General features: G+C 34.4%; 3 protein-coding genes and 1 long non-coding RNA gene across 6 annotated transcripts; 1 reads left to right on the forward strand and 3 right to left on the reverse strand.

Moving 5' to 3' along the window:
- Positions 1–1,654: 1,654 nt before the first annotated feature.
- Positions 1,655–6,267, reverse strand: LOC113116916 (uncharacterized). Its single transcript, XM_026285215.1, has 11 exons — positions 6,167–6,267; positions 4,720–4,787; positions 4,570–4,582; positions 4,320–4,454; positions 3,426–3,572; positions 3,200–3,312; positions 2,738–2,796; positions 2,542–2,651; positions 2,179–2,403; positions 1,856–2,080; positions 1,655–1,716 (listed from the first exon to the last, which is right to left on the reverse strand). The coding sequence occupies exons 2-11, from the start codon at positions 4,768–4,770 to the stop codon at positions 1,655–1,657; spliced, it is 1,140 nt and encodes a 379-aa protein (XP_026141000.1). The 5' UTR covers positions 4,771–4,787; positions 6,167–6,267.
- Positions 6,268–10,720: 4,453 nt separating this feature from the next.
- On the reverse strand, positions 10,721–11,911 carry LOC113117833 (uncharacterized). Its single transcript, XR_003294206.1, has 3 exons — positions 11,796–11,911; positions 11,575–11,708; positions 10,721–11,507 (listed from the first exon to the last, which is right to left on the reverse strand). It is a non-coding gene; the product is annotated as an uncharacterized LOC113117833 (long non-coding RNA).
- Positions 11,912–12,258: 347 nt separating this feature from the next.
- LOC113117815 (dnaJ homolog subfamily C member 5-like) lies at positions 12,259–16,147 on the forward strand. The gene is made up of 7 exons (XM_026286745.1): positions 12,259–12,433; positions 13,005–13,144; positions 13,232–13,445; positions 14,300–14,456; positions 14,565–14,621; positions 14,922–14,963; positions 15,047–16,147. The coding sequence occupies exons 2-7, from the start codon at positions 13,032–13,034 to the stop codon at positions 15,073–15,075; spliced, it is 612 nt and encodes a 203-aa protein (XP_026142530.1). The 5' UTR covers positions 12,259–12,433; positions 13,005–13,031; the 3' UTR covers positions 15,076–16,147.
- Positions 16,148–16,673: 526 nt separating this feature from the next.
- LOC113117812 (putative deoxyribonuclease TATDN3) lies at positions 16,674–19,799 on the reverse strand. Of its 3 annotated transcripts, none has more exons than XM_026286741.1 (10): positions 19,669–19,799; positions 19,552–19,584; positions 19,404–19,477; positions 19,256–19,334; positions 19,109–19,171; positions 17,979–18,088; positions 17,842–17,897; positions 17,640–17,752; positions 17,130–17,204; positions 16,674–17,054 (listed from the first exon to the last, which is right to left on the reverse strand). In XM_026286741.1, exons 1-10 carry the CDS (start codon positions 19,720–19,722, stop codon positions 16,911–16,913), a joined length of 801 nt encoding a protein of 266 aa, XP_026142526.1. In that variant the 5' UTR covers positions 19,723–19,799; the 3' UTR covers positions 16,674–16,910. The 3 variants fall into 3 exon arrangements, with proteins under 3 accessions (XP_026142526.1, XP_026142525.1, XP_026142524.1); XM_026286740.1 differs by having other exon boundaries at positions 17,130–17,207; XM_026286739.1 differs by having other exon boundaries at positions 17,130–17,210.
- Positions 19,800–20,004: the final 205 nt, after the last annotated feature.

The raw sequence follows: 20,004 nt of genomic DNA on the forward strand, positions 1-20,004 counted from the left end.
TCATCCCAGAAAAGACAATACATTTCATGATTCCGAAGTCTATCTTCACCGTGATCGAACATCATCTGGACAGAGATGGGATTGGTCTTATTGTTTACAGTGGGACTGACAAGATGGTGGTCTCTAAGGGCCTTGCATACTTGGGTAAAATTTCGTGAAGGTTCCGGAATGCAACGACAACGACACTACTGTCTGTGCTGATGCTTGCATTAAAGTTGCTGCAATGTGCGCCTCCAGTATTATTACAGACTTCCAGTTGAACATTATTTGATTTTGAGGCTGACTCATAGTCAGATTCGAGTTGCTTATAATGTTCTCAACAGTCTGTAGATACCTTACAGATAAATTAGTGTTTTTAGTTTCAGGATTGTTCCAGGAATCTGTTTTATTCAAAGCGTTGCTTATAGCACTGACAAAGTTCTGCAATGTAAAGTGAAATGTGATTAAACATTGAGAAATCACAAGGATTTGATTATTGATTATTACTTGGAGTAACTTTTTTTTAACGTTTTTATAACAACCACTCATCAAACTATTGCAATAGAGTTAAAAAAATAAATAAATAACAACCCTGTTCCCAAACCAATATCACTGAAGATTTTAAAGATGTTAATAAGAGGGTCAACACACAATGTCACAAAGAAACTGAAGAGAAAACATACATACAGGCATGACAGTATCGTTCCATTGATTCGACTGCTGTTTAGACACTTTGTTCATGGCTTCTAGAATACCCACAGATGCGTTAATATTTGCATATGAGTTGAATGTCTGCACAGTGGTCGAATCCTTTATTCGTACGAAAAGTCCGTCTGCATCATCCTTAATAAGGCAATGCCTTTATTTAATGTCTGTTATTATGACAGCAAAAAAAAAAAAAGTTAAAAGAATTTAGTGCTAAGTTTAAATCTGTCCAGCAATAACAGTAAATGACTGTAGATGAACATAACAGTAACAGTAAATGAATACAAAAACATAAACAGTAAATGAATACAAAAGAATGATACCTCTATATCCTTTTTAATGCTGTTTAGTTCCAAATTCACACAAGTAGAGAATTCTTCTTTCCATCCTTCATTGCAACGGCCTCATTTTTGAACCAACAGCAGAGTTCTCACAGGGTATAAATGGCGGTATAGTTGTTTTTTGTAATGGGCCCACACTCTATCTTCTTCGCAGAATTTGAACTGCCTGTATTAAAAAATTATATACAGTACTATTGATTGGTTTTTCTCATCAATTGTGTTTTATAATTCCAATAAAAAAAATTAATAAAAAGTCTAATATTCATCTTAGTTATTCAAAACATTCAAATACATTACTTCACTTTCCCCCTTTACTCACTATCATTCCCATTCCAAACCCGTATGGCTTTTTTTCATCACATTTTAAAAAGAAAAATGCACCACAAATGTCATTCCAAATGATAAAATATAATCATTCATTGTTCATCTTCCACTGCAGCTCTCAAAAGTCATTTTGTAGTCTGTGTTCTTGCGCTCCAGTTAAGATTTCAAAGAGACCAAAAGGTAAACAACAGCAAAACTTACCAAGAATGACTGGGATCTCCACTTTTTGGGTTTTATTTTGGTTGGACTTGGCTCTTTTGTTGGTGAATGTGCATGCAACATTCAGTGTCTCATTCCTATTCATATTATATGATTCCACAATTTATGATCGCCTGTGCTTTGTAAGTTAAAACATTGTTCTGGATTTCTAGAAAATACAGGGATATGAAAATCGTTTATCACAATGTAAAAAAGTATAAGTAAATAAATACATATTTATCTTTCAATCACATTGGTTACGCCGGCTGATTGCACAGAGAGAGCAAAAGTGGTAATGAGATGCTCACCTGGTCCTATTTCTGTGAAACTAAGAGCAGTATTCCAAGTAACCGTGTAATTTTCTGTACTTTTTGAAATTTTACATTCAATGATAGCCGTTTTGAATTGGTTATTTATACAATCAGAAAACTGGGGAGTGCTCTTAGCCTGTATTTCTGGCAGAAGTGCTATGTCCAACACTGTACTTGCTGTATGTTGTATGGACCCTTTTGCATACACGCACTGAATTGATCCTTAAGATAGATAGATAGATAGATTCAGTTATTTAAAATTGTAATATACTCTGAAAGTCATGCAGTTATCCTAGTTGTGTATGCATGCAGAAACTTACCTTTCCAGCTGCCTGAAATATGATTTAGATGAACATTGTCCTCCATTGTCAAAACGTTGCTTGTAAAGTCTGCCTCTTGTCCTTTTGTGATCTCTGTTTTTTTTGTATTCCACTCATCTATTAAGTACCACCTTACCACTCCCAGGGTTTCTTTCGGACGACAAGTTATATTTACAGAGGAGTCGATATCAATCGGACCCTGAGGACCTCCAATAACGACAAAGCCTTTGGAGAAAATAACAAGGTGTGATTGTGCAATAAACCTCTCTTTATAGCAAACCATTATAAGCATTGTAAATAATAATAATACTAATAATAAAAGTTAAAGGAGTAGTTCACCCAATGAATGAATGACTAAGTTACCTGTTGTTTTCAGATCAGAAGCAGGCAGACTGTTGGTAACGTTCTCCAACTGTTTAAGCGTAACTGAGCCCATTACCTGCACCGTATAATTTACGATCACACTGCCACTCCTTTAAATCAAATGGGAAACGTTACTACATTTCATGGAATTTTTATGTGTGTCGATAGAACAGTAAAGAGGTGCTATCATGATTACCTGTAACTGTTGATAATCAGAGAATCAAAATTTTTCAATGTGCTGAATTGTTTTGCAAGCTAAAAGAAATTGAAATATACTGGTTAGGTATATATACAAACAGTGCAGATATTACTGGAGTTGATAAAGTTAATAAAAACCAACAATACAGTGACAGTTTTTAAGCATTGCACTTGACAAAACAGTGCCTGTATATTTTACAGTTCATATACTGTATTTCCTTTTTGCCTACAGTAGGCAATAATTAATGATGACATAAAATTTGTATTTGTTCAAGTAAAAGCTAGATAGAATATAATTAATTAATTAAACAACATAAAATGTTAAACATCAAACACCATATTGAAAAAATATAATAAAAACAATGTAAAAGCATAATTTTTTATCAATTTACTTTAAAAATGACTAGGAATTTATTTATTTTTTATTTATTTTTTTGCACTGATTTTCAGCAGTACATACCATTTGGATCATTTTCTCGTTGTTTTCCTTGTACTCGTCAGTTTTTTGTTTGCTTGGATCACATAAAAGTATGCAAGACTCGTTTGCAAATGTAGTAACTCCATTGATGCTTACTGGAAAGAATAAGAATTGTAGCATTTAATGAACAGTATTTATTTATTTATGTATTCATGTATTTATTTATTTTTTTCAAGAAATCCTGTGCCCATATCAAACAATACTCTACCTCTTGATTTAGGCAGACACACAGCAATGTCATCAACTTTCTGCCTGCAGGTGTCATTGCAGCAGCCATATTTTTTGCACATTTCCTCACTGTATGTGTAGTCCACCATGCATGAACAATTTTTATGCGTCTCATCCAGTTTGCAATCTGCAAACAACACATTATGTTTTTTTTTTTTTTTTTGTTTTTTTACAGATTATTCAGAGATGTAGCAACTGCCCATAATTTCTATTTTCTTGAAACCTATATGGGTCAGTTCCCTTATGCAGTACATTTTCATGTCCCCATCATATATTTGATCAATTATCGTACCTTATAAATACATTGTATTAGCTTTCCTAAATATCAGGTAAACATGGGGTGAATTTAACCTAAAAATTATTGATTTAGAAAAATTTGCTCTTTTTTTCTACAATTGAAACCTTCCAAATCCTTACTTCAATTAAATCTTCAAAGCAGTCTTTCAAAATGTGTATTCTTGGGAAATTTATTTTAATTTGGAATCAATGTGTAATTTTTTAATTTCTTTCATTTTGGATTTTTTTTCTCTTTTTCTTTTTTTTTTTTTCTTTTTTGTAGATATATTTAACTGAAGAAAAAAAAGCAAGCACATTTATTCTTAAACTTTCTAATGCTCAACAGGGAAGCCACAATTTATATTTTATTTTCATTCTTTGTACTCTAAAAATAGGGTGTTAACATGAAGGATTTTTGAATTACACTTTGCATTGTGTAATGTTTTGGGTTAAAGCAAAGTCCATAAAATGTACAAATTTCTGGCAGAAAATTAAACATTTTTCTAATTTTATTTTATTTTATATTTCTTTATTGTATTACTTTTTAAAAGTGTGAGATATGTTGAAGTGTAATCTCAAGCATTATATGTTTGTTTACCTGTTGTGATGGTGATGTCTGTTACAGATGCATTAGTTATGTTTATTATTAACAGCTGTTTCAGATAATCAGTGATATTGTCGTACACCGATGACTCGATTTCAAGCTCTAACCAGTACACCTGTGTGGAACTATCTGCAATGTAGCATTGTGACAGTATTCAGTCTAACATGCAGACGATTAATGGAAAAATACATATTATTTATTCCATACATTGATAATGAGCAGAAATAAAATCTATGTATAATACCTGCCACAGCAACCTACCAAAGAAAAGCATTAAAGAGTTAATGCTAAATGTAATAAATTCTGTATATATGCATAACTGTATAAATACATACTATATATATATATATATATATAACTGAATAACTTTTATAAGAGTTAAATATTATCCCACCTTAAAAAACACTCCCAGAAAAAGGAGAATGATGACTCTTGACAGTTTCATTTTCGTGCCATCAATTTCTGGTGGATGGAACAGAGAGCAGTCATTTATATGAATATGTGCATATGTTGCTCCATATGCATCAGTGACATCAGTAATACAATTTAAAAAAAATTATTTGCAACAAGTGATTCATTTTAAAGCGACATTAGACACAAGAAATGAATACAAAAATGTACACTTTTCCAAAGTCTTGATTTTGTTTTGTGGGTAATTGTTAATCACTGTAGTCTTATATAAATGCATTGAAACTGCTTTTAAGCTTCACTTTCGAGATTCGCGATCACACTATGCTGTTTATACTTGACCAGCAGTATTTCCACACATTTTACATATATTTTTTTGTTTTGTCAGTGGTGCATAGAATCTGCAAATCATTTGCAATCGTCCTCAATCATCTCTCCTACTTACTTTATGTAAACGTACGTAATTTTACATACAGTAATGTAAACGTTATTTGTTTTCCTTGCTTTTCTGAATACGGATTCACGCTTCAGCCCCCCACTCACCCACTGAAAACACAACCACGTTTATTTAGATACAATACAAGGTTTTTATTTTCCGGTATTGTGACCAATACTGCATTTATTTGGTCAGAAATACAGTAAAAACAGTAATATTGTAAAATATTTTATAACTGTTTTCTATTTGAATATATTTGAATAAGTAATGTATTCCTGTCATGTAAAGCTGATGTGCTGCACTGTAAAAGATCAAAAGTTTAGAAAACCTAAAATTTTAAGGCGGCTAGCTTCAGGACATTTGTGAGTTTTCTTAACTCCTTGTGTTCAATGTATAAAACAAAAAGTTGAGAAAACAAAAATCTTCTGAAGCTGGATGCTTTTGACTTTTAGGTTTTCTCAACTTTGTTTTTTTTTAAAGTGTGCTTCATATTTTTATGGAAATGGTCATGAAGTACCATTCAAAGGTTTAGGGTAAGCATCAATATAATGTTCCTGCTGAATAAAACTATTAATTTCTTTTCAATTTCTCTTTCAAAAAATGATGTTAAAGATATTTATAATGTTACAGAAGATGTCAAATAAATGCAATTTATTAAAGTTTCTACTCATCCAAGAAGCCTAAAAAAAGGTTTTAATGGTTATCTTCAGTACTGATGAAAATAAGAACCATTATTAATAATCGGAGACCACTTATAAATGATAATAATTTAATGAATGATTTCTGAAGATCATGAGACACTGAAGACTGGAGGAATGATGCTGAAAATACAGCTTTGATCACAGAAAAAAAGACATTTCAAATAGTTTTTGTAGCTGTGATGTATTGTTTTCTCTATGAAACACTCATGGAAACTCACTGAAACAAAACTTCCCCAAAGGGATAATAAAAGCTTATATGAAGAACACTAGCTAGAATCCATTAAACATCAACGTACCTCTCTTCCTTCTCAGTCCTGTCAGCGGTGGATTCAGGATGCAATTTTTTTGCTGTGATCACTTTCATAAAAAGCTGCAAGCGGCTTTACAGACCATGTGAGAAAATGGAATGATAACCCGCTCAAAGAATATTTCCAATAACCATCCTGATTTGCATTATTTCGGTCACATGACTCAAAATATAGCCTACTGTATAGGAAACAACAGTTCCACTTAAATATATATTTTCCACTTAAAAATAATTTTTGATGTTTCATCAAATTTGTTTGTTTGTTTGTTTTTTTCATAAATACAGCACACTGGGTTCAGAAAAAAAAGTACACCAGATAATAATAAAAAAAAAAACTTCTAATCAATCTCATGAATGATTGTAAAGAAGCAGCATGTATAACATAGAGGTAAAAATTCAATTTTATGTGTATGTGTCCTTAAATCTGTCCTCAAGGTCTGGTAAATTGTTTCTTTATTAAGTAACCAGATGCACCATTTTCACCATAAAACAGGTGAAAAAATACCAAAGATGCACATTTAGTCAAACTTAGATAGGGTGCTGGACTTTTTGTCACACAAAACAATAAGAAAACACACAAAACCCCCCGAACAAGAGATCAGCATTCTGGTGTTTTTTCAGCTGCAAACACCACCATTGTAGACGTTTTGGTCATTTGCGTCATCTGATTTGTTAGAATGTAAATATGTATTTACAGAAGACATATTCCTGTATTATAAAACCCACAAATAACTCTGCTTATCTTGTGTCTCCAATACTGCCTTCTTCATTTGCATTTATTTTGCTTACAAGCAACATGTGCTCCACATGTTCAAGTTATAAACCCTATCTGCTCTAAACTCGTCAAACTTTATGACCGGTTTTGTTTGCTTCAGTTCTTTGGCGTCAGTGCACAGTTGAGGAAATGAAAGTTATATATTATTCAATCATTACTTCTGTGCATCTTAAGACAAAACAAAGGCACTGACATGTTTTATGATCATTCAGTGCAAGTTTCTTTCAGTTGAAACAGCTCAGACTTTCATTTAAGCCTCGTCTGTGAAACCAGAGGGGATTACGTTTCAAATCATATCCAGGTCATTTCAATTTCCATACACTTACATTCACGTTTAGACACTTTTATCCAAAGCGACTTACAAATGAGTACAATAGAAATACATTCTGTATTTAAGTGCTATTTGTGTATATACAAAACATATTTCAAGATTTAAAGCGGAAGCTTAAGATCAAGCGCTTTTTTTGTTGATCGAAAGAAATATTGTGTTCAAAGTTATGGTATAAAAAAAAAATTGCATTGAACAGCACAGAATGTTCAAGAATGACCATCCCCCAGATGCTAGTTTGACTATCAGTAAAATCCAGTTGTTTGGGGAACCAAGCCTCAAGGAAGCAGATCCTGTCAACAGAAGGCTCATTCATTTACACTGAATAAACAAAAGTACCTACAGTCGCTAGTAACAAAAATACTCAAAATAGCACTACTCTATTTACATTTTACTTTGCATGGCATAATTTTTATGGAATGATAACTACTGACTTTTGCTTTTCTGTGATAATTTATTGTCATTTCTGTATACTACTTAATATTGTAGCCCATATTACAGTATATGCCACACCCCTTTGACTCCCCATGTAGATTAGTTCATTTCAACAACTGAACAATCTGTAAATGGTTTTCTGGGGCCAGCTGCATAGACATTATGTTAAGACTCTTGTCTTAAGAACTAGTTTGAGGTTAGCCAAGAAATCATCAGTCTCACTTTTCTGACTAATATTCTTCAAGAACAAATGTTTAGAAAAATGTAGCATTGCATCACTTGCTCACTAATGGATGCTCTGCAGTGAATGGGTGCCGTCAGAGTCCAAACAGCTGATAAAAACATCACAATAATCCACAAAGGACGTTATTATGTATTAGATTTCTATTGATGTTAAAAATGTCTTGATGGATTACAAACATGCAGCTTTTCCCTTCACATGACGTTAACTGATGGACTGAAGACATGTGGATTACTTCTGGAATATTTTGTTATGTTTTTATCAGATGTTTGGACTCTTTTTCCGACGGCACCCATTCACTGCATTGGAGTGAAAATGATGGAATGCTGCATTTCTCCAAATCTGTCATTATGAAGAAACAAACTCATTTAAACAGCACAAGACTTTGCTTTTTATTTCTTCTTATAGGCTATTTCAAAGATTAATTTCCTGTAAAGAAAAAAAAAAAAGAAAAAAAATAATAGTTCACTATGCTGAACTTCTTGGGTTGCCTAGATCAAACATCACATCGTTTTCCAGTAAGGCTTCTGCTTAACCTTCTTAATCACTTTCATTTGCAAGAGGAAACAACACTCAGATGTTTAAACACAAGCCATCTTCAGTGAATCATACAGTGACATTTCCTACAAGCGTTCATAAAAAAGAAATGAAGTCCAAAGATCACCTGGTGAAACGTCACAGAACAGGTGTTAGTGATCACGAACTTAATTAACCAATCAAGCAAGCAATTGAGAAATAAAAATAAGAAATAAGATAAATGTACATCAAACCATCAGCATAAATCAAAGAGACGTTCATTAGTCTGTATCATATCAAACAATAAAGGGTTAAACTTTTTAATTTTAAATTAAAGAAATCAAGAAATTTCAAAGTCCTCATGGTTTACAATCTTTTAGTATACTTTTTAAAATAAATTCCAATAATTATCAGTAACCTGTCTAATTTATCATTGAGATGATTGTTTGTTTTTGATAAAAACTTATTTCATAGGCTTCTCCATTAGCTCCAAACTCTGCAAACTATAGAGCAATTTGAGGCAGAATAGGTTTATTACAGTAATCCTTTTTTAAAAACATGTAAAATTATGGTAACTTCATATAGACGTCTATTACCAAAACACTATCCATTTTTTCGAAGTTTAAATTGCATTTACTTCTGGAAATAAAAAGATAGAAACATAACTCTTGCTGTTGATAGTTTTCATGCTCTATCTTTAAAAAGGGTTTTCCGTTGAGTCAATTTCATCGAATATGTTGAATCTGTGGAAGAAAAGAATTTGGAAGAAAGTTTTGAGGAACAGTCTCGCATACAGTTCGAAGCTCGTGGATATCAACACACTTGGCTTCAGTCAGCAAAGTGTTAGATAGGCAACAATTATTACATAAAGCTAATATAAAAAGCAAATGTTTGTTTGTTTTTTTAGTTAAATGTGTCCTGACTTTTAGGGAACAGTCTTAACAGATCAAGGAAATTATAACAAAATATTGGAATATTCTTTCAACTGAACCTTCTTTAGGTGATTTTTTATTTTATTTACAAAAGATCAAATAATATTGCCAATAAAAATTTGATATTTATACTGACAAACGTGTTTTTCCCTATTGTGCTGCCTGCTTGTCGTTAACAAAACCCAATCAATTCAGAATATGCTCATGCGAACATAGCATCATCACAGCAAACATCTATTTTACAAAGCATATCTGTCAGAGAGCAACGAAACGCAATAAAATCTAATCTGAATGAATGGCACACTGTATGCTGTTACATCACAGTATCATCTGCTTTGAATACATTGTAAAAAAAAATGTATCATTGTAGTTACAATACATAAAGGAGCACACTGTAAACATTTTTGGAATTGCATTTTAATCAGAATCATTGAGGTTGAACTGTAAAGGCTCTCATCTCTGGTTGCTGTAAGTTAAAAAAGCCCTTCCTCAAATCAGTATCATATTCTGCTCTCTATAGATTTATAAATAGGTGCCCTTATTGGATCAGAAAGTTCTGCTGAAAGCCTCATTTAGCAAAAAGTTCCCACTGGCTACACTTTAATGCCATTCATCTGTCTTTGTACGGTTGACTCACCATATCTCAGTTAAAGAACTGACATTTAGCCAAGAAATAGCACTCTGAAATGTCAGCATGACATTTGTCTGTTTATAAAGTTGCATTTACGACATCTCAGCTGAGCACCTGACACTAAAATCATCTCACCCAAACTGCTTTAATAAAGCACAGCATTAGCCTGAAATTTTTACTTCGAACCATTTCTCTTGAAAATGGGCCTAGATGTTGCACTTGTGTAGCACCACAGGAACCACAAATGGTATATTTGGTATGTTTTCATTTTAGAATTGAAGTATTGTGGACATTTAGGGCCTTAGTGTGTTTTGTGCATTGGGGACACCTGCTGGACATATGTGGGCATAACCAAAACAAAGGTTGGCTATGTATTATTATTGCATGTATAATATAAGTAAATAAAAATAAGTATATATCTTATGTATACATCACTTATTTTTTTATTCATATTATATAAAATATTTTTGCATCTTAATTTAATGAAACTTGTGGCGATCATGTCCAGGGCATGCATCACCCCAACATTTCTTAGATTGTTTGCATAAAATTATTTTCATGAACATTTTGATTTCCACAATTCCCATTACAATTCTGCGAAAACAGAAAAGTATTATTTTGATAGTGTTGTTTATTCTTATTTGAATAACATTTAAATACAAAAGTTAAATGTCCCTGTTTTTATTCTGGGGTGAAATATGAGCCAGACTTGTGAGGTTCACCCACGAGGGCTACAACAGCAGTAACACATGATGCTCACCTGCTTTTATTAGAAAAACTGATTTGCTGAACATTCTCTTTTGTCATTTGGATTTGTCCTTTATATTCGACGTTAACATTTTAGCACATGTTGTAAAAATAGTTTTCTTTGGTCTTTATGTACAGCAGCTACTCATACAAAACAATACAACTGTGACAGAAGCATACAGTCTATTACAAAAATGAACACCTTGGTAAAATTATTACAGGAACACATCTCTGTAATACTGACATCATCAGCATACATCATATTTAAAATACTCAGTTTGCAGGGCAACCCTTTCTAATTTTATTTCTATATGCTCCACATGAAACACTGGATGTGACACTGGCACTCTTCCTCTGTTCTAGCATCCTCCTTTACATTTCCAATAATTTCTTTATGACCATCGAGCTGTTAGAAGCAGGTTTACTACAGTAAAATCAGCTAAAGCAACAATGCATTTTACTGTAATTAAAGCCATAGGACCATCTTACCGTGTGCTCCGGAGGAGCTGTACAGAGAATATAACCCATTCAGCCCTACAGGTTTGCTGGAAGATGAGGATAAGCATTTAATATTTCCCTAAGCATATACTATACAGTGCATGCTGGTACTGATCTACAAGTCACATGGCAGTATCTATGATGGCAGGCATGGCTGTGATGTTCTCAGAGGCGGCTGGTACGGTGTTAGTAAAGTTAAGTGGAAGAACATGTACAGAACTGGGCATCTGGAACAAAAAGCCATTAATGCCAATCCAGAAAGCCATGACAAGTCCTGCAGCAAGTCCTACTTACTTATTCATGTGGGTGGACTTATGGATGGATTGATGAATGGAAGGAAGGAGCTTACGATGCTATTTGCACAAGGGAAAAAGATGCCGAAACAAAACAGACTGAGCAGCAGCCTCCAACCATCCCAATGATACTGCCTTAAAGAGAAATACAACCACACGCTTAGAAACTAATGTTATAAAAAGGGGTTGCATAAATGAATAGTTCACCTCAAATGTACTCACCTTCAGGCCTAAGATAGGTGATTGTTAGATCATTTGTTTGTTCATCGGAACAGATTTTGAGAAATTTAGCATTACATCACTTGCTCACCAATGGATCCTCTGTAGTGAATGGGTGCCGTCAGAATGAGAGTCCAAACAGCTGATAAAAACATCACAATAATCCACAAATTAATAATCCACACTACTGCATCCACAAATTTCATTCCTGGTTTAAATCTTCATATCATCTGTTCTCCTAATTATGTTCAAAAAGTCTTACAATATTGCTACAAATTAGGGTTATCGGTTTTACTTTAAAATGTATAATAAACATTTCTATTTTAAAATAGTTTTATTTATTTATTCATTTTTACTGGTAGAACGTTTGTTCAGAACTTTGAGAGAATGTTAGCCAATGTTCTGAGAACGTTCTCTGTTCGCCGGGTTTTTCAAATTCTCAGACAGAGGAGTCACTTTCACTCTTCACCGCTGTTTTCTGTCCACGAGCTTTGACGTAGATCTTTATTTCCTACTTCCTGGTCTAAACTCTGCCCAAGCCCAATGGCTCCACTTCACTATTCGCCTTTTAAACGCTGTACATATCAGTAGAAATGAATACACGAGTAACTTGATTAAAAATCCACTACTTTTCATAAACGGTAAGTGATCGCTTTGATTAATTATTAGTTGGCCGTCAGGTGAGGATCTCTGACAGGCCTGACCTCAAATCAGCGCCAGTCTACTCAAAACTAAAATGTCAAATGCTTTCGTAATAAAAGCGGAAACATTTTTTTGTTAACGAAATTAGTCATGTAACTGTCTAGTCGTTTTGTGGATGTATAAATAACTCTGGATATTTCTTTACACTTAATATCTTTTTAAATGGATAAAGAATATTGATAATATTACGTTATTTCTTGTTTTGTTTGGTTGTATTTCTTGGTTGTGTTTGGTCATGTATGCCCTGTTTGGAATCTTAAGGACACATTTTACTTTTATGAATGACATTGTTATTTTTCTTTATTATAATTGCTCATTGTGGTTGAATCAGCTAGTGATTTGGTGGTTATTAGTGGATATATAATGTTAGTTCTCACAGTTGTCCACTTTGCTTTGACATGTTGTTATCTAATGCAATGGCATCCGTTTTGTGGCATCCAATTGCTTCTATTTAACAGTAGAGAAGATTGAAAGGATTGCATAATGACTGTCTCCATTTGTGTTCTTCAGTCTTTAGTGCTTTAGCAGAATCGGACAATGGCAGATACAAGCCGCCCTCAGCGAAAGCTGTCTCGAGCTGGAGAGAGTTTATACCAGATATTAGGCTTACCGAAAGGAGCTTCATCTGAGGATATTAAGAAAGCATACAGGTATTCTGGTTTATAGCTTATAGTAATCAAGAAATCACAAATGCAGCATTCCTATAAAGGCTTTGTGTTGTAATCCCCCACCTCAAGGAAACTGGCACTGAAGTATCACCCAGACAAGAACCCGAACAACCCTGAAGCAGTGGAGAAGTTCAAAGAGATCAACAATGCCAACACCATCCTCAACGATGACACTAAACGACAGATCTACGACGAATATGGCTCCATGGGCCTCTACGCCGCGGACCAGTTCGGAGAGGATGGTGTTAAATACTACTTCCTCATGTCCAAATGCTGGTTTAAGGTGAGTAGTTTGCGTCTATGTTTATATATTTTTTATTTCTTTGTTTATATGCAATGTAAATAATAAAAGTTATGGCACTGCATCTTGAAAAAAATCGGAGAATTTGGAAAAACCTCTTTCTCAGGGCCGAGTATTGTTTGCACTTATCGCTAGTCTGTGATCATGTCCTGATTCTTGCCTCTTTATCTTGGATATATTTGCCTTCTGTTTCGGACTGTGTTTGTACCTTGCCTGTACTATTGCTTGTGTTATTGGATTTTCCTTTTGTCATAGTCCTCTGGATTTGGGTTCCCCGATCGAAGACCCACACTTGTCCTAGGATTACTCTTTGTCTTGCCTGTGTTGTACCTGTTTGCCATTGTTTGACCCCAGCCTGTTATATAATAAACTTGGAAATAAAGCCTTGTATATGGATCTGCATGTCTCGTTCACCCCATAAAACCATGATGGCGTACAGTTTATTTTTGAGCAAATAAGAATGAAGATTTTTCTAATTATATGTATCCACTTTAATGCACCTAGCAAAATAACAAAAACACTCCATTTAATGTTAAAGGACTTGAAACTGAGACTGAAAAATACGATTTTTTGTTGTTGTCATTTTCTGTTGCTGTTTGGGTGCAGTAAAATATCCGCAGATGTTGTGGAAAACATCTGGCACTGGGCATGATTTTAACCTTAAAATCAAGATTAGCCATAAATGTCTACAAAATCATTCATGTTGAAATCAGCCGAGAATTGAGGAAGTGGTTATAATGTGGCTCAGAGGAGGACAGGAATCATGTCTTACAAATGAATGTTGAAAGCAAAAATGAACAAGAACAACAAGTAATTGTTTTCTGTTTTTGTTTCAGGCACTTCTGGCATTGGGAATGATCTTCACATGTTGCTGCTGCCTTTGCTGCTGCTGTTGCTGTTGCGGTAAATGTGGGGGTTCAGAGAACGAAAATCATTTTCATTATGTGGATCCAGATGAGCTGGAGGCGGAGATGTCAGAGGAGCAGAACAGAGGTGAGGAGCGGGACTCATGTTTTCAGATCTGGAGCCCGCATCACTGCCTGATTCTGCCTGTGCCCCCAATTGTAAATCATGTAAATCACTGTATTTTGTGGTTTATAGGCAATGACACAGTAATAACAGGACAGCCTATTCCCAGTCCAGCACCCGGAAATTCAGGTGAACGACAGATGCACATTTTTAATAGATAGATAGATACTATACAGGTTTTCTAATGCTTTCATACAGCAAGGACACAATGTAAAAAAGAAATTCACAATATTACAGTTTTTACTGTATTTTTACAACTGCTTTGGCGAGCAGAGCCCCAAAGTGGTAGTGTATAAAACTAGTGTAATTATGAACTAGTGAAAGTCAACAATTATGAAACGCTCATTGGTCATTGAAGTGGTAATATTGCTAGCTTTTCTTGTTTTGTTTCTATTAATTAACTATTACTTTCTTTGCGCTGCTTAATAGGAAACACTGTGATTGTAGGAATGCCCATTCCTGCCCACTCAGGTGAATATCAGCATAAAAATGCTAAAAAAAAGGTGTTCAAATTCAGATTCTGAGTTTATTTATTTTGCTGTGTTCTCCTGCAGATGGAGACTCACATGTGGCACAGGAGTAGAGCAAACTAGCACCTCCAGACTTATTAGGAAGACTGAATCACTCCTGTTTTTGGTTGTAGAAATGAGGACACTGCTGTAGAAATGCGTTTGAGCATCAGTGGTTTGTATTACACAGTGCCTGTGCATTTGATCTCCACACATAATGCTATTTCTGTTTACATTATTTTATTATAATTGTCTTTTGGTTGCTTGAATGTCTTTTGATATTTTTTGCAGAAACACTTTATTTTGTAATGCTTCATTTAAAGCAGCTGTATGTAGTTTTCATACCCGGAATTTCATATTAGACGTCAGAATGATTTTGATACTACAAGGTAAAAATGTTCATAGAGTTGCTTTAAATGACCTCTAAAGTACAATCAAATATATCTTGCACAACAAATTCAACCTGAAGTAATACCACTAAAATGTTCTGTTTATATTATTTAACAATACCAGAATAATTCATTTGTGCAAAATAAAATTTTCTATTTATAATCTTTAATAATCGTACATTGTGGAAAGTTAAACCATGCTTTTCCATTGAAATCTAATATATGCACTTTGTGTGCTTTTTATTACAGTAATTCTTAAGATCAAATGTTTGTATTATTAATGCTGTATTTATACAATGTGGAGTCTTTGACCCTCCAATACAAAACCAACAGTCTTTTCTTATCTGAATATGCACATAAACATTGATATTTTATCTAACAGACAACTATATGTGGTTTCTTTTGCCACCATTTCAAGCGAACATTGAAATAACGTAACTATTTTATGACACACAATAATTTGGTATGATGCTGAAGATTAGACGATTCAAATGAATGTATATAAATAATGAACATTATGCAATATGATCATTATAGCCAGGGTTCAGAGTTTAAAGGACCACTGTAATCGTGCCTCACTGGTGATAAAGCTGCTAATTTGCAGGTGAATGTTTCGTTTATCATGGTAACATTGCACAGCCTCAGGGGTGCTTGAAGAAAACGTTTTGTTTATAATTGAAATTATATGATTTCTATGTGAAATTATGGAAGATTAATAAATGTAGTTGATTACTCTCTGGGTATCTCTACTCAAGCTTTTTATGTCAGTTTATATGAATCTTTACAGCAATAAAATCTAAATAAAATAAGCTTTTAGAATGTTATTTCTAAATATTTTCATATTGTTAAAGGTTTTTATTGGTTATGTGAATATTAAAAAAAACACTAGGGGTTTTTTAAATTTTATTTTTGCAAACATTATGGGAATGTTACTTTTAAATGTTGTCTAAATCTTCTGTATCGAGTAGTAACATGAATAACATAGACAAACATCTAAATGACATGTTTGACAAAAACGTTCCATAGATATAAAGTGTTTTTATGTTAATAACATATTTAGAGACCAGATCACTTTGAACGATCATTCTGTGAATGTGTTACTTGAAGAGCGTTCGTTCGTGACGAACCTTACCAGTTCTGAGAAGGTTTCCTGTTAGCTGGGATGTGTTAAATGTGAGCATGTTTTTCCTTTATCTCTTTATCTCTAGTTTTTAAAAATCTAAACTTGCACCCACACATTTTTCTTCTATCTTATAGCAGCAGCATGTGAAACAACTGCAAACTTTAAATTTCATTTTCGTTTATCTGCAAAACATTCTACAAATTTGTATTCGCACTTCTCAAAATATCTTGAGAATATTCTGTCCTGTAATTACGAGCACTATTTATTGACAGGATTCAATAAATTAAAACCAGTTGGGGTCCATTTATGCTCTAATAACGAAATCCTTGATCACAATTTGTTGCACAACAAAACACGTTTGTTAAAAACAGCAGCTTTGCATAAGTCCCTTTTAATGTCAGGCTTTGATAAATGCTTTTAATTTGGGGAAGAGGCGCAGGGCATTCTGGGTAGTGACCTCCATCACCTTCTCCAAGGGAACACCTTTGATTTTGGCAATATATTCTGCACTGATGCTGATATTCCTTGGTACATTCCTCACCTAAAGTAAAAACACAGTTGTAAATACGCTTCAGCAACGTTTCATGTTTATGACAAAAAATAAAATCCACTGCACCTGTTTTTCAGGCCCGAGTGCAGGAGCATCCGTCTCTAAACACATGCTCTCCAGAGGAACCTGCTTCACCAGCTTCTGCTTCTTATAAAAGGGGGACAAACATGTAATGTGTGACTTAAGAAATTGTATTAAATTGTATAGATTTCACACATATACGGATATACACTTCCAATTACAAGTTTTGACACACTTGAGTGTCAACATGTTTATCAGGAGATTTTCTTGTACAGCTCTATTTTAAATCAGTTTGTAGAAAAACATTTTGTCAGTATATATACATATCTGCACTAATTAAGCCAACTAAAATCAAAAACCTCATGAATTAGGTTGTCTGAAGTTGAAGAAGCTCAAATATAAGAGTTTTAATTTGATACTATAGTATATTTCTGATTGGTACAATGTCTGATAGTAGAGCTGTAAACACTGTACTATCTGTAAAACACTGTAAATACTGTAAACAGACCTTGCAGATATTGGCATGAGAAGTAAAATGTTATAGATTAGATTTACCTGATCACTTCTGACAATGGATGGAGGTATTGAGAAAAAATAACCAGCTTTTACACCTTCCATCGCAACCGAAGGTTTTCCGTCAAATGCATGAAGAAGTGCATTCTCTACACCTGATTGAAACGGTATAATCATTAAAAGCAAACAGTTTATGAATAAACACTATGACTATGCATGCTTTGTTGCTGTACGCATTGCATACCCAACTCCTTCAGAAGATGGATGGTTGGTCTTCCAGCGGATCTTGAGTGTACATTCCTAATAGACCAAATGCAGTGCTATATGAAAGATCATAATATTATTTCCTGAAAAATACAAATCCAGAAGAGCGACACATACAGAGGCAGATTCAGCTCTTTTGCGATTTCAGCCTGTCGAATGAGCACCTGTCTCTGACTGTCTTTCCCAGCGTCATTGTTGACTACACGTGGTGTGAAATCCAGACCGACCTGTATGTGATGACACACATTCGTGAAGACTTCATAACACTAATAATCTGGACTGACATAAGAGGATCCATTGGTGAGCAAGTGATGCTAAATTTCCCCATATCTTTTCAGAATTAAGAAAAACTCTGAGTGGCCTGACAGTGAACTGTCAACAAATTTTCATTTTTTGCTGAACTATTCCCCTAAGGGTTTAAGTGCACATGGCACATACAGGTGCATCTCAATAAATTAGAATGTCTTGGAAAAGATCTTTTATTTCAGTAATTCAACTCAAACAGTGAAACTCGTGTATTAAATAAATTGAATGCACACAGACTGAAGTAGTAATGCAATGCCCTCAGCTGGTGTTGGTCCATTGTGTTTTTTGAAAACCAAAGTCACTGCACACGTTTACCAAGAAATTTTGGAGCACTTCATGCTTCCTTCTGCTGACCAGCTTTTTGAAGATGCTGATTTCATTTTCCAGCAGGATTTGGCACCACATTGCCAAAAGCACCAACAGTTGCTTACATGACCATGGTGTTGGTGTGCTTGACTGGCCAGCAAACTCACCAGACCTGAACCCCAGAGAATCTATGGGCTATTGTCAAGGGAGACAAACTGATCACCTCCATGCCATGCCGAATTGAGGCAGTAATTAAAGCAAAAGGAGCCCCTACCAAGTATTGAGTACATGAACATACTTTCCAGAAGGCCAACAATTCACTAAATGTTTTTTTTTATTGGTCTTATGAAGTATTCTAATTTCTTGAGACAGTGAATTGGTGGGTTTTTGTTAAATGTGAGCCAAAATCATCACAATTAAAAGAACCAAAGACTTAAACTACTTCAGTCTGTGTGCACTGAATTTATTTGATACACAAGTTCCACAATTTGAGTTGAATTACTGACATAAATTAACATTTCCACGACATGCTAATTTATTGAGATGCACCTGTAACTGTATAACCCATATCTACAGTCCATTCTTTACCTATAACCCAAAAGAATAACTAGTTAGAAATACAATATACGTCTAACCTCACCAATAGCCACAATATCCTCTTTGTATTTGTGGATCAGTGGTAATGCTGCGTCTAGATCCTGTGGGGAAGAAAAGAAGGAAACAGTGTCAGCTCTAAGACAGTAAATGAAATAAATCTATCTCTATATGGACATATATCAGACCTCAAGTAAAGCACCCCTGGGTTGTGCTGGATCTTGGACAGGATGAACTCCAAGACATGGCATAATGAATCCTGGGAACCTATAGAATATTAAAGCCATTTAATACTGAGTTTGCTCAAAATATGATGTGGTAAGATATCAGATATACCTTTGTGAGAGCTGTATAATTTTCTCAAATTCACCAGCATGCTCTGCTACTGCAAGAAGGGCAACAAGCCCAGCCTAAAAACGAAACCGTCAATATTATTGCATACTTTATATGACAGCATCCTGACAGCAGAATAAAACAGAGCTACCTTTTTAGACTCCTGAATGACATCGTCAATGTCCTAGAATATAAAACATCATTAAAGTACTCCTCAGATTGTATCAGTTTCATATTACTTAATAAACCTTGCACCCATATCGCTTACGCTGTCAAAATCCTCAGCAGATATATGACAGTGACAGTCGATATATCCCTGCATGGGTTTATTTATTTTTTTCAGATCGTTTATAACGACAGTCCAAACGTGGATCAGCAACAGCAGAACCGGATGTGACGATAAATTTAACCCTGTTACCAGAGCCTGTATAGTGTCTACGGAGAGCCTTCCCATTCCTTATTAAGTCATATTGTACCGAATTTTGGTTGCAGTACTACCAGAGTTCCACTGGGGGCGATCGCCATGAGTGCTAAATGAATGGGAGTCTATGGGGCTAGACGGCTAAATTTGTCCCTTTCACCCGATTGCCGTTGAGAAATCTCA

The sequence above is a fragment of the Carassius auratus genome, chromosome 17 (assembly GCF_003368295.1).
Source record: "Carassius auratus strain Wakin chromosome 17, ASM336829v1, whole genome shotgun sequence".
NCBI lineage: Eukaryota > Metazoa > Chordata > Actinopteri > Cypriniformes > Cyprinidae > Carassius > Carassius auratus.

Bases quoted from the DNA above. Each gene is read 5' to 3' on its own strand.
- LOC113116916 (XM_026285215.1), bottom strand. From the start codon at position 4,770: ATGAAACTGTCAAGAGTCATCATTCTCCTTTTTCTGGGAGTGTTTTTT. The intron at 3,313-3,425 runs GTAGAGTATTGT...TATTCTTTCCAG, and splicing joins GTGTCTGCCTAAATCAAGAG to TAAGCATCAATGGAGTTACT. The intron at 2,081-2,178 runs GTAAGTTTCTGC...ATCTATCTTAAG, and splicing joins TATTTCAGGCAGCTGGAAAG to GATCAATTCAGTGCGTGTAT.
- LOC113117815 (XM_026286745.1), top strand. From the start codon at position 13,032: ATGGCAGATACAAGCCGCCCTCAGCGAAAGCTGTCTCGAGCTGGAGAG. The intron at 13,446-14,299 runs GTGAGTAGTTTG...TTTTTGTTTCAG, and splicing joins TGTCCAAATGCTGGTTTAAG to GCACTTCTGGCATTGGGAAT. The intron at 14,964-15,046 runs GTGAATATCAGC...GTTCTCCTGCAG, and splicing joins GCCCATTCCTGCCCACTCAG to ATGGAGACTCACATGTGGCA.
- LOC113117812 (XM_026286739.1), bottom strand. From the start codon at position 19,722: ATGCAGGGATATATCGACTGTCACTGTCATATATCTGCTGAGGATTTT. The intron at 19,335-19,403 runs GTATATCTGATA...AATATTCTATAG, and splicing joins ATTATACAGCTCTCACAAAG to GTTCCCAGGATTCATTATGC. The intron at 19,172-19,255 runs GTCTGATATATG...TCTTCCCCACAG, and splicing joins CCAGGGGTGCTTTACTTGAG to GATCTAGACGCAGCATTACC.